Source organism: Squalius cephalus (genome assembly GCF_949319135.1).
Source record: "Squalius cephalus genome assembly, chromosome: 11".
Lineage (NCBI taxonomy): Eukaryota > Metazoa > Chordata > Actinopteri > Cypriniformes > Leuciscidae > Squalius > Squalius cephalus.
This window is the reverse complement of record NC_137132.1, coordinates 1,672,737-1,686,070: the sequence shown is the minus strand read 5'-3', so window position 1 is coordinate 1,686,070 and position 13,334 is coordinate 1,672,737. Positions and strand designations below refer to the sequence as shown.

The 13,334-nt window shown below is 40.7% G+C and overlaps 2 protein-coding genes across 2 annotated transcripts in view; both read left to right on the top strand.

Annotated features, from left to right (window-relative positions):
* The window catches only part of sfrp2l (secreted frizzled-related protein 2 like), a 6,700-nt gene extending 96 nt beyond the window's left edge, over positions 1-6,604 (top strand). Inside the window, exons 1-5 of the mRNA XM_079886571.1 lie at positions 1-54; positions 810-874; positions 2,994-3,475; positions 4,545-4,625; positions 5,800-6,604. The exon at positions 1-54 is cut by the window's left edge and continues 96 nt beyond it. Coding sequence (XP_079742697.1) covers positions 4-54; positions 810-874; positions 2,994-3,475; positions 4,545-4,625; positions 5,800-6,104 — 984 coding nt within the window. The 5' untranslated portion in view covers positions 1-3 and the 3' untranslated portion in view covers positions 6,105-6,604. The remainder of the gene's footprint in view (positions 55-809; positions 875-2,993; positions 3,476-4,544; positions 4,626-5,799) is intronic.
* Positions 6,605-6,734: 130 nt separating this feature from the next.
* Positions 6,735-12,701, top strand: tomt (transmembrane O-methyltransferase). Its single transcript, XM_079886577.1, has 4 exons — positions 6,735-6,840; positions 8,451-8,725; positions 10,744-10,940; positions 12,250-12,701. The coding sequence occupies exons 2-4, from the start codon at positions 8,464-8,466 to the stop codon at positions 12,568-12,570; spliced, it is 780 nt and encodes a 259-aa protein (XP_079742703.1). The 5' UTR covers positions 6,735-6,840; positions 8,451-8,463; the 3' UTR covers positions 12,571-12,701.
* The last annotated feature ends 633 nt before the right edge of the window (positions 12,702-13,334 follow it).

The window sequence follows — 13,334 nt, the reverse complement described above, 5'->3', positions numbered from 1 at the left end:
CACATGCTGGAGATCGCTTTCCTGGACGCCGAACAACACTGCACATCACGAGGGGTTATTATATAAATATTGAGTTATCAATGTTGAAAACAGCTGTGCTGCTGCTTTATATCAGTGTGGAAACTTTTTAGGATGTTTCAGGATTCTTTGATGAACAGAAAATTAAAAAGAACAGCATTTATTTGAAATATAGTCTTTTTTTAACATTATAAATGTATTTAGGCTACTGTCACTTTTGATCCATTTAATGCGTCCTTGATGAATAAAAGTATTAATTTATTTAATTTTTATAAATCTTGATTATTCCAAAATGTTTAATTGTTGTGTTTAACATAAAAACTCCGAAGCAGCACAACTGTTTTCAACACTGATAATAATCATAAATGTCTCTTGATCATCAGATCCTCATATTAGAGTGATTTCTGAAGGATCATGTGACACTGAAGACTGGAGTAATGATGCTGAACATTCAGCTTTGATCACAGGAATAAATTACACTTTACTATATATTCACATAGAGAACAGATGATTTACACCGGAATAATATTTCACTGTTTTACTGTATTTTTGATCAAATAAATGCAGCCTGGCTGGGCAAAAGAGACTCTTTCAGAAACATTAAAGATCTTATAAATGCGGTCGGACAAACCCAACCACTGGGTTACGTTTTTTAATTACATTTTTAACCCAACGGTTGGGTTTGTCCATATTTGGGCCCAGCATTTGTTAGACTGTATTAATGTGTGAGTGCTCGAGTCATCTGTCAGACTTTACTTGTACATGAGAGTGATTTGTTTTCTTTGCTCCAGAATATTCCTCCTGTAACGCAGAGGATCTTCCTCCTGTCAGAGAGGCGTCTGACTAGAGGACACAGGTGTGTGTGTGTGTGTGTGTGTGTGTGTATGTGTGTGTGTGTTTTCAGTCGACAGAAGATTCTGGAGGGAGAGAACAGAATAATAACTGAGGTGTCCATTTCATTATCTCTGCCAGAAACACTTAATGTCTTTATCTTTGAATATCAATGTCACACTCATCTATAAAACAACACATTTAGTGTGTTTGTGTCTACATTTACACACAGAAATCCCTTCAAATTGCAGCTTTTGATGAGGTTTGACTGTGTAAAGGTTGAGTTAGACTGCGACTGACAGGCTTTAACAAGCTCATCATCAGATGCTGGATTGTGTTTGTGTGTTAAATATAGATTAAATATAGATCTGATCCTCAAATGTCAAGGTGAGAGCAACTGATGGACACTAAAAACAAAGAGTGGAATAAAAATAACTCGTAGTTCTCTATTTCTGCAGCACGTTTACAGATGCAAGGCCTGAGTCAGTGTGAATGATGTTATGTTGCGCATGTAAACAGTTCACTGGGGTATATATATATATGGCTCATGGTGACGGTGCATAACATACAGTACGACAGCTGTTTAACACTGAGAGACGGAAGCACTTTCACTATTTATATAGTCAAAATACACACACTATAATAATACACAATAATACTATATCGTGTGTTTGACACACATTCAGTCATTGTTTATGTGCTGCTCCAGGTTTTCCACCTTAATCATTTTATTTTAGATTTGACTGATTTAAATGCTGTCATATATAGTTTATATGTGTGTTGAATGTGTCCATCTAGTGGCCACTGTGAGGAACAGCAGGAGTGAAGCTGGCGAATGAATATCACTATCACTGGAAAACTATCATCTTCTGTTTTTCTGTCATTGTGCTTTTCAGATTTTTATTATTTCTAATTATCGATTATATATTATAAATCGATTAATCGTGATTAGTCGCATCTAACATAAAAGTTTGTAAATATGTGTGTGTGTGTGTGTGTGTGTGTGTGTGTGTGTGTGTGTGTGTATATAGATAGATATAGATATATGCATTCATACACAAACGTGTATGTAAGATGCAATTAATTGCAATTAATCGATTTCATAGTAGCCTATACTATTTTTAATACATTTATCATACTTGTTTCTCTCCCAAAAAGATATTATGTTTGTGTGAAACACTTTTTTAAAAGTTTATACCTTTTTAGTTTTCCATGGAAGCTTGATTCTGCCCACGGAATAAAATAAAATAAAATATAAAAGGTAATTGTATAAACTCGCAATTTTATAACTCACAAAGTCTATTTTTATAAAAAATGATGAGATATAAACTCAGAATTGCAAAGAGGGAAAAGTCACAGTTACGGTTTTTATTTTAACTGGCTTCCATATTTTGCGACACGACCCTAAAGAGGCAGGTGGAATCAGTGGGCGGGGCATCTCGTTTTCGAGAACACGTGATTGGACATACATTTGCATAAACCCCTGAGTGCAGGATGAGTCATCAATATTGTTTATTTTTTTCTGGAAGAGAAAGACTACTTTTTAAATGATTTTTTTTTCTGTTAAAACTATAATTTTGTCGAATTTGTTTATTTTTGTCATTTGAATCGGATCGAAACTTATTCTGTCGCATTCTAATATTTGGAACAATTTTTTTTAAAGGTCGAGACCAAGATTTTAATAACCCATACAGGTTTTTTTTTAAAGTGCTGGGCGTAACTGTGACCCCTTGCAATTCTGAGTTTATATCTCAGCATGTAAAATATAGTCTTTGTGAGTTATAAAATTGCGAGTTTATATTCTGATTTTTTTTTTTTTTTTTTTTGAATTGTGAGATATAAACTTGCAATTGTGAGAAAAAGTCAGAATTGTGAGATATAGTTATTAGCCTACCTTTTTTTCCTAACTTTTTTAATGTTGTTTTAAGTTTTTAATTGCCCAAAGTAAAGCTAAAGTAGATTCCCAGAAAACCTCACACGAGCCTCTGAAGTGTTTTACAGCCGGTAATAAAGAACCTGATGTGTTTGATTCACAGGATGTGGAGACGCCACACACACACACACACACAGATGTGAGTTTGAACGCGCGTCTCTACGATGTCTAATCTTCATTCTCTGTTCATGATCGTGCTGCTGGTGTCCAGTCCGTCCAGAGCTACTGATGATGAAGATGATGATGATGAAGGTCTGACAGTAAGCCCGGTGTCTGACTCCGGCGCAGTGCGCTCGGTGTGTAAACCGGTCCCGAACACGATGGGCTTGTGTTCCGGGATCGGCTACGGAGAGATGCGGCTCCCGAACCTGCTGGGCCACGACACCGCGAGGGAAGCTCAGCAACAGTCCGCCTCATGGGTGCCTCTGCTCGGCAAACACTGTCACCGGGACACGCGACGCTTCCTCTGCTCGCTCTTCGCGCCCGTGTGTTTACCGGAGGTCCCGGTCCCGGTGCGCCCGTGCCGGAGTCTCTGCGAGGCGGTGCGGGACGCGTGTCTGCCCGTCATGAGCGCGTTCGGGTTCCCGTGGCCGGAGATGTTCAACTGCAGCCGGTTTCCAGATGGACCGGAGCTCTGCGTTCCCGGAGAACGAGACGCGAACCGGGAGGAAACAACAACCGACGCGCCTAAAGGTTTGAACGGTTCACGTTATTATTATGGCACTAACAAAACAAGCATCAAACTCCAGCTGAATCATCGAGCTAACGTTTAAACTACTAACTAACTAACTAAGCAAACAAAACTAACGTTAGCTGGACAACAACTTTATTCTAGAGCTGATAAATGAAGGTGACTTGACTTGACTAACGAAATTACATTCTAAGAACGTTTTTTTAATGTCCCCAATAAGTAATGAATACGTAAAAAAAAAAAAAAAAAAAAACTTTTTTAAAACTTAAAACATCCAAACAACAACTAAAATATTTCAGAAATAAACGATTACTTTTTTTTGTTGCTTCGTTTTTCTGGAGAACATTATAAAAAAAAATAAAAAAACGATATTTCTGAATGTTAATGTTCTGTTGATGTTACTGGAAGAAGTTTGTTTAAAACCCTGCCAGAACGTTCCCTGTTAGCTGGACAGAAAATCAGTTGAATCACCAAGCTAACAAAAATGTTTGTATTTGTATCATTCTTCAAACATTATGGGAATTATTTTATTTTTTTTGAATATCCTCTATTTTAAAAATAAAACGTTACTTTTTTGCTCCTTCGTATTTGTGGAGAACATTATTACAGACCAGATAACTTTGAACAAACGTTCTACTAACATTACTGGAAGAACGTTTGTTTAGAACCTTGCCAGAACATTCCCTGTTAGCATAATTAATAGAGAGACGGTATTACTGATTCACACACGCAATCATGATCTCGTCAAGACATTCAAATAAATAAATGTACTCTAACTGCGCTAATTTATCCAAGTTAGAATGAGCAGAAATCTGTAAGAAATGTTGCGACCCATAGTCAGAAAGAAACGGATGAAAGTGAGCTGTAATGTCACCGTGGGAATATAATAATACATTTTCCGCAGCTGTGCACAAGGCGACCCGAGTTCGAGTCCCTCAAACAACATCAAAGTCTGTTTACAAACCTTAGCTTCTAGTTAAAATCTTTTTTTTTTTTTATTATTATTTGATGGCATCAGAATAAGTTGGGATCAGGTTTTATACATCTGTGTCTCTTCTCTCTTTCCTCCAGGTTCTGTGATCTGTGAGGTTTGCAGTCCAGACTCAGAAGGAGAGCGAGAGATCCAGCAGGACTTCTGCAAGAGCCCGTTCGGTGAGTAACTGTAGACGTAATAACCCATCATGATGAAGCGACTCAAAACGTTTAACATGAACATGAAAACATGGCTATATGTTTCTTCCTGTTAACTGGTGTGAGGGTGGGGCAACCTGTCACTCACATGAGATCCACCAATAGCAAACCACAACCATCCAATCAATTCCCCACAGACAAAATCAAGCCCCGCCCACATTTGTTCTTAGCTGTGTCCGAAACCACTCCCTATCGACTATATACCCCTATATACCGCTCTTGTTCCAGAAGTTAGCTAGAATCGGTGTTGGGGAAAATTATTTTGAAAAGTAATGCATTACAATATTGCGTTACTCCCTTAAAAAGTAACTAAGTTAGTTACTTTTTTAGAAAAGTAATGCGCTATGTTACTTTTGCATTACTATTTTTCCACCTGGGCTGGGCTTGTTTTTTGATTACAAAAAAGTTATATTTTTGGGCAAATGTAAAGACCTTGTCACACCAAAAGTGAAATAATAATCCTCAGACTGAAGTAAATGCAGATTCACTCCTGTACAGTAGAGGGCGCCACTCACACAAACCTTTCAGCTGCTGTTATTCTGGATAATTAGTCTATATATATATATATATAACTATATATAGAAATATAGTCATTTTTGTTTATGGTTTCACAGAATAATCGAAGGTCAGAAGCAAGTACACTGGTCAATAAAGTGAGATTTAATGCATAAAAATGTATGTTTTATTTAACATATTTAGTTATTGGAGGTTTTGCATATATTCTGATTTTGCATTTCACCGATTTTATTAATTTTGAGGAATATTTCATCTTTTTTCGTGCAAGTGAGATGAGTAAACGCTCACATCTAGTCTAGAACTACAATAATCATCATGTTCACACACACACACACACACACACACACGCCTGTGCACTTCCATTTGTCTCAACACGAGGACAGGAGAGCTGTCAGTCAGTCAATAAATGGGAAAACAAAGTAACTTGCGTTACTTATTTGAAAAGTAACTCCAATATTTTGATGTAGATTTTAAAAGTAATGTGTTACTTTACTAGTTACTTGAAAAAGTAATCTGATTACATAACTCAAGTTACTTGTAATGAGTTACACACAACACTGGCTAGGACCTTATCCCACACCCAAACTGTAATTCCTGTTGTTCTCCCTCTTCTGTCCAGCGTTCCGCCTGCGGATCGGCTCCTGGTCTCGGGACGGCTCAGATGTGCGTGTGGTTCCTCAGGGTCGCAGTCGCGTTCTGCGCTGGCAGGATCATCAGGTGGCGGCGGGGGACCAGAGCGCCCTCTGGCTGCCGGGGGGTCGCGACTGCTCCTGTCCCGCGCTGGACGGGCCGCTCACCGGCTCATACATCGCCCTGGCCCGCATGACCAGCGGACGCATGCTCCTCACACGACTCCTCAAATGGTCCCGTGAAGAGAAAGAGCTGAAGAAGTTCCTCAGGATGATGCTGAGACGGGCCTGCTGAGGTCACGACCCCTGGAACAGACATTAATGAGCGGATAAGATAAACAAAACAGAGTTCTGGAGTGATGAACGGCATGAAACTGCATCTTCAAAATGAGCTGTTTTTATTAGAGGAAATGTAAATCATTGTAAATTCAATTGATCATTTTTACTGATTTTTATACTTTTACTTTTTTCCTATATTTCTTTTTATTCGTGCTGTCAAATCGATTAATCGCATCTAACATAAAAGTTTGTGTGTATATATATACACACACACACGTAACAAAACCAATCAATAAAATTGTAGAAATAATAATTTTAATACTTGAAACCAACCAAATTAAAGCAAAAGTCTTTTTTTATTATTATTATTGTTTTATAAGCCATATTACTGAGTATATAGGCTACGTCATGTATTATTCTAACGCCATTCCTTCTGCCCATCTTTTGATTTTTATGCTTTCATACTGACTTTGTACTGACAGTTTTTATTTGCGATTAAAGAATATTGAACATTTTGTTGTACATATTGGTGGTTTTCTTCCTGCTCCACTATTCCTTCAGAAATGTCATGCTTCTGCTGTGATGTCATGCGCTCAGGTCATGTGACGCTCCAGGTGTAAGTGGAGGCGCTCCATCCATTATTCAGACGGAGGAATGTGATTGGCTGCTGCACACCTGTGGTACTCCCACGAGTGTCTCTTCTTTCTGTCTTCAGAGTGTGTGTTGTGCGGGTCGAGAGAGTCCTGGATCTGGTAAAGTTATCAGCAGATATGATGTTTTATTTTGTGTGTCGGTGAATGAGTGTCTGTGTTTGTCTGAATGAAACTGATCTGGGATCAGCTCGTGTCTTCTGGAAAGTCAACATGTTCTGTCACGTCGAGACAAAGGCGTTTGAATTATTAATGTAGAGTTTTCATAGACTGGATGTGAAGTGTTTGCTGTGTAGAGTAGTTTGAGTTTAGCTCTTACTGTAGTCTAGTAGTGCTGATAGTGATGTGCTCAAACCTGTGGTTGCTAAGATGTTCTGAGTGTTCTTAGTGTGTTGCTATGCAGTTGCTGTGGTGGTCGGAGTGCTTTTAGTGTGTTTCTAAGCTGTTCTGCATGTTTTAGTGTGTTGCTATGCAGTTGCTACGGTGGTCTGAGTGTTTTCAGTGTGTTGTTATATGTTTTCCAGATTGTTCTGGGTGTTGCTATGTGGTTCCTAAGGTGTGTTTAGTGTGTTGCTATGCAGTCTGAATGTTTTGCATGTTTCTGTGTGGTTGCTAGGGTCTTCTTGTGTTTTTAGTCTTTCTAATTCAGCTGTACTGCATGTTTTTAGTGTGTTGCTATGCGGTTGTTATGGTGTCCTGCATGTTTTTAGCATGTTGCTTGGGTGTTCTGGGTGTTTGTGTTGCTATGCAGTTGCTAGGGTGTTCTGAGTGTTTTAATGTGTTGCTATATGGTTGCGAGGGTTTTCTGAATGTTTTAGTGTGTTGCTATATGGTTGCTAGGGTTTTCTGAGTGTTTTAGCGTGTTACAATGCAGTTGTTAGGGTGTTCTGGGTGTTTGTGTGTTGCTAGGGTGTTCTGGGTGTTTGTGTGTTGCTATGTGGTTGCGAGGGTGTTCTGGGTGTTTGTGTGTTGCTATGTGGTTGCGAGGGTGTTCTGGGTGTTTGTGTGTTGCTATACAGTTGCTAGGGTTTTCTGAGTGTTAGCGTGTTGCTATGCCATTGCTAGAGTGTTCTGAGTGTTTGTGTGTTGCTATCTGGTTGCTAGGGTGTTCTGGGTGTTTGTGTGTTGCTATGTGGTTGCTAGGGTGTTCTGAATGTTTGTATGTTGCTATGCCATTGCTAGGGTGTTCTGAGTGTTTGTGTGTTGCAATGTGGTTGTGTGTTGCTATGCAGTTGCTAGGGAGTTCTGAAGATTTGTGTGTTGCTATTCGGTTGATAGGGTGTTCTGAGTGTTAATGTGTTGCTATGCATTTGCTATGGTGTTCTGGGTGTTTGTGTGTTGCTATACGGTTGCTAGGGTGTTCTGGGTGTTTGTGTGTTGCTATACGGTTGCTAGGGTTTTCTGAGTGTTAGCGTGAATTGCTATGCCATTGCTAGTGTGTTCTGAGTGTTTTAGCGTGTTACAATGCAGTTGCTAGGGTGTTCTGAGTGTTTGTATGTTGCTATGCCGTTGCTAGGGTGTTCTGAGTGGTGTCTGATCGTCAAGTCACCTTTATTTATATAGCGCTTTTTACAGTACAGATCAGCTTTACAGAGATAACAGGAAAATAATGCAACAAAGATTGTGTCAAGAAGAAAGTGGCTTCCTAGTCCATCTTAAAGCTAGCTTCTGCTATGTTTCAGTGACGTTAAAGCCTGTCTTTGTGTTCGCAGGTCAGAGGTGAAGATGGTTTCTCCTGCGATCGCTTTGGCTTTACTTCCTCTGTTACTCACGCTGATCATCCGTTACCGTTACTTCTTCGTGCTGCTGTACCGGGCCGTGCTGATCCGCTGGGTGCGCGACTGTTTATCGGGCCTCAGCCGAGAGGAACGGGCCTTTCAGTACATACTGACCCACGCCACGCCCGGAGACTCCCAGAGCATCCTGGACACCTTTGACCAGTGGTGCAGCAAAGTGGAGTTCATCAGCAACATCGGGCCCAAGAAAGGTACACACACACACACACACAGGGCCTAAATTTAACACTCGCCATATGCCAAATGCGACATTGGCGAGTATATGAAACAGTGTCAATCGCCACTTTGCCGGTAACATTTTTAGGTAACACTTTATTTTACAGTGTCCTTGTTACATATGTTACATGTACTTACCATTGTAATAACAGTAAATTATACATAATTACATGCAACTAAACCTAAGTGTTCAGATTGGCTGTCACACTTATTTGCTGTGTTCTGATTGGCTGTCACGCTCACTTGCTGTGTTCCGATTGGTTGTCACGCTCACTTGCTGTGTTCCGATTGGCTGTCACGATTACTTGCTGTGTTCCGATTGGCTGTCACGCTCACTTGCTGTGTTCCGATTGGCTGTCACGCTCATTTGCTGTGTTCCGATTGGCTGTCACGCTCACTTGCTGTGTTCCGATTGGCTGTCACGCTCACTTGCTGTGTTCCGATTGGCTGTCACGCTCACTTGCTGTGTTCCGATTGGCTGTCACGCTCACTTGCTGTGTTCCGAATGGCTGTCACGCTCATTTGCTGTGTTCCGATTGTCTCTTATGCTCACTTGCTGTGTTCCGAATGGCTGTCACGCTCACTTGCTGTGTTCCGATTGGCTGTCACGCTCACTTGCTGTGTTCTGATTGTCTCTTATGCTCACTTGCTGTGTTCCGATTGGCTGTCACGCTCACTTGCTGTGTTCCGAATGGCTGTCACGCTCACTTGCTGTGTTCCGATTGGCTGTCACGCTCACTTGCTGTGTTCCGATTGTCTCTTATGCTCACTTGCTGTGTTCCGAATGGCTGTCACGCTCACTTGCTGTGTTCTGATTGGCTGTCACGCTCACTTGCTGTGTTCCGATTGTCTCTTATGCTCACTTGCTGTATTCCGAATGGCTGTCACGCTCACTTGCTGTGTTCCGATTGGCTGTCACGCTCACTTGCTGTGTTCCGATTGGCTGTCACGCTCATTTGCTGTGTTCCGATTGGCTGTCACGCTCACTTGCTGTGTTCCGATTGGCTGTCACGCTCACTTGCTGTGTTCTGAATGGCTGTCACGCTCACTTGCTGTGTTCCGAATGGCTGTCACGCTCACTTGCTGTGTTCCGATTGGCTGTCACGCTCACTTGCTGTGTTCCGATTGGCTGTCACGCTCACTTGCTGTGTTCTGAATGGCTGTCACGCTCACTTGCTGTGTTCTGAATGGCTGTCACGCTCACTTGCTGTGTTCTGAATGGCTGTCACGCTCACTTGCTGGTCACGCTCACTTGCTGTGTTCTGATTGGCTGTCACGCTCACTTGCTGTGTTCCGATTGTCTCTTATGCTCACTTGCTGTGTTCCGATTGGCTGTCACGCACACTTGCTGTGTTCCGATTGGCTGTCACACTCACTTGCTGTGTTCCGATTGTCTCTTATGCTCACTTGCTGTGTTCCGATTGGCTGTCACACTCACTTGCTGTTCCAATTGGCTGTCACGCTCACTTGCTGTGTTCCGATTGGCTGTCACGCTCACTTGCTGTGATCTGATTGGCTGTCACGCTCACTTGGTGTATTCTGATTGGCTGTCACGCTCATTTGCTGTGTTCCGATTGTCTCTTTTGCTCACTTGCTATGTTCTGATTGGCTGTCACGCTCACTTGCTGTGTTCCGATTGGCTGTCACGCTCACTTGCTGTGTTCCGATTGGCTGTCACGCTCACTTGCTGTGATCTGATTGGCTGTCACGCTCACTTGCTGTGTTCCGATTGTCTCTTATGCTCACTTGCTATGTTCCGATTGGCTGTCACGCTCACTTGCTGTGTTCTGATTGGCTGTCACGCTCACTTGCTGTGTTCCGATTGGCTGTAACGCTTACTTGCTGTGTTCTGATTCGCTGTCACACTCACTTGCTGTGTTCTGATTGGCTGTTACGCTCATTTGCTGTGTTCTGATTGGCTGTTACGCTCATTTGCTGTGTTCTGATTGGCTGTCACACTCACTTGCTGTGTTCTGATTGGCTGTTTGTGCAGGTAAGATCCTGGACCGGCTGCTGCAGGAACACTGCCCGATCACTGTTCTGGAACTGGGCACTCACTGCGGTTACAGCACCGTTCGCATCGCCCGCTCGCTGCCCATCGGCGCTCGCATCTACTCCGTCGAGATGGACGAGCGAAACGCTGCCGTGGCCGAGAAAATCATTCGACTGGCGGGTTTTGATGAAGACATGGTGAGTTTTCTGCATTCATTTTTCTTTCTTAAAGGTGCAGTCTGTAAGATTGACAGCTAGTGGTGGAAACAGGTACTGCAGTCCAAATTCAAAATATGGGAGATCGTTGTTTACCCGCCTCCTCAGACTCGACGCTCACACGGGTTGCCAGTTTGAGCGCACACAACAGGAACGAGCGCAATTGACAATGAAAATTTGCAAATTGGCAACATGCAGTATCACAGACCAAAACACAAACACACATTCCAACACAGAAACACACATTTCAAAGTAAAATAACTGGCTGTAGAAGTGTTTATCAGAGAAACGAGTATCTTAGCATTTTTCCTCAATATATGCAAACATATTATGGTATTATTGTGCTTTAGTAGAGTGAAAAAACGTACATACTGCACCTTTAACTTGATTTGTAAAGCAGAATTTAACACAACAACAGTTGACTGATATACATTATCGGATGAAAGTTTAGAATAATTCAGATTTTTTTTCAATTGTTTTGAAATTGTTTGCACACCAAGGCTGCATTTATTTTATTAAAAATACAGTAATACTGTGAATTATTATTACAGTTTAAAATAAATGTTTTCTATTTCAATATATTTTCAAATGTAAATTATTCCTGTGATTACTTACTTTAAAAAAAAAAAATCAGCAAGGATTCATTAAATTGATCAAAAGTGGCATTTATCATGTTACAAAAGATTCTATTTCAAATAAATGCTGTTCTTTTGACCTTTCTTTCCATCAAAGAATCCTGAAAAATAAAATGTATCACGGTTTCCACAAAAAATGAATGAAGTAAATTCATAATGATAGCTTTGATCACAGGAATAAATTACACTTTACTATATATTCACATAGAAAACAAATGATTTACATTGGAAAAATATTTCAGATTTTTAAAGTATTTTTGATTAGTAAGCAATCATTTTGATACTCGTTTGCAAGTATTAATAGTGTGTGGGATTTCCTTGTTTTTTTAAAAGTATTTCTGATCAAATAAATGCAGCCTTGTTGAGCATTAGACTTTTTTTTTTTTCAAAAATATTGAAAATTCTTAAATATTTAATTAGTATATATATATATATATATATATATATATATATATATATATATGGTGTTAAAATACAATATGGCATTCATTCAGACTAGTCAAGTCAGCTTGCTTTGACATTTTGTGAAACCAGGCTTAACAATTGTAGCTTATTATGGCCAAAACCCATCCATTCCAGGAAGGGACTTCAAATCAAATGCTCAAATTCAGCATAGCGTGTGAAGAGTTTGATCTCTCCGTCACTGGTTTTCTCAGGTGGAGCTGATCGTGCGCCCGTCGGATGAGGTGATCCCGCGCTTGCGTGAGGACTTCGGCGTGGAGTGCCTGGACTTCGTGTTCATGGATCACTGGAAGCGCTGTTATCTGCCGGACCTGCACCTGCTGGAGGACAGTGGGCTTCTGGGAGAGGGATCCATCATCCTGGCGGACAACGTCATCTTCCCCGGAGCGCCCAACTTCCTCCGGCACGCACGGCGCTGCGGCCTGTACGAGGTCAGAGTTCACCGCGCCACGCTCGAGTACATCAGGGGCATCCGGGACGGCATGGCGGAGCTCACCTTCCTCGGGATCAAGTAAAGCTCTCAACATTAACAACATGACATGACAACATGTTTCTCAGCCTATAGAACGAGTGTGAGGAGATTATGAACAGTCAAAGGTTTCATTCATTCACCTGTGAACTTTAACAGCATGTGAACTTTACATTTATTTATGTATTTATTCATTTTTTTTTATTTAATTATTATTTTTTTCCACTTTTTAAAAAAATATATTTATTTATTTATTTTAAATTCTCTTTCTCTCTCCGTCTTGTACCATGCTGTCCATTGGTCTTGGCTTTGGTTGATCATGTGATCTATGTAACCATATGACTTCATAAATTAAGATGGCTCCTGCATTTATAGCATTGTAAGCTTGGCATTGAGAAAGGTCACATGTGACTGAAACGTTTGCCACTTTTTTCAGTAAAATCATTTGATATGATCTGGCTTTTTGACGTCTCTTGTGTTTGGTGGAGTGTGCGGACTCTCTTGAAGTGCCTCTAAAGGGATTTGTTTTTTTTATCTTCGCACCTGAAATGGACTAATTTGAAGGCGCGGTGAGTCCCTAGCTACTCTTCACTCATGCATATATAGCATGGAATGAAATTCACTCTTATTTTCTAAATGCATATTATTGATCTTATTGTGAAATATTCATCCATGCACGTTTCTTTTTATAAAAAATGTTTTTACCTTGTAATGTTTAATCAAAATGTCATAACTGGATCTTCCAGAGAAGCGTCAGTCTTCTCTCTGGTGACCTATGCAGGATTAACCAATCATTTGCGCTTAAACTCC

What these genes read in the sequence shown, in the direction of transcription:
- tomt (XM_079886577.1), top strand. Translation starts at nt 8,464, where the DNA reads ATGGTTTCTCCTGCGATCGCTTTGGCTTTACTTCCTCTGTTACTCACG. An exon ending in CAACATCGGGCCCAAGAAAG is followed by an intron (nt 8,726 to 10,743) that starts GTACACACACAC and finishes CTGTTTGTGCAG; the next exon opens with GTAAGATCCTGGACCGGCTG. An exon ending in CGGGTTTTGATGAAGACATG is followed by an intron (nt 10,941 to 12,249) that starts GTGAGTTTTCTG and finishes TGGTTTTCTCAG; the next exon opens with GTGGAGCTGATCGTGCGCCC.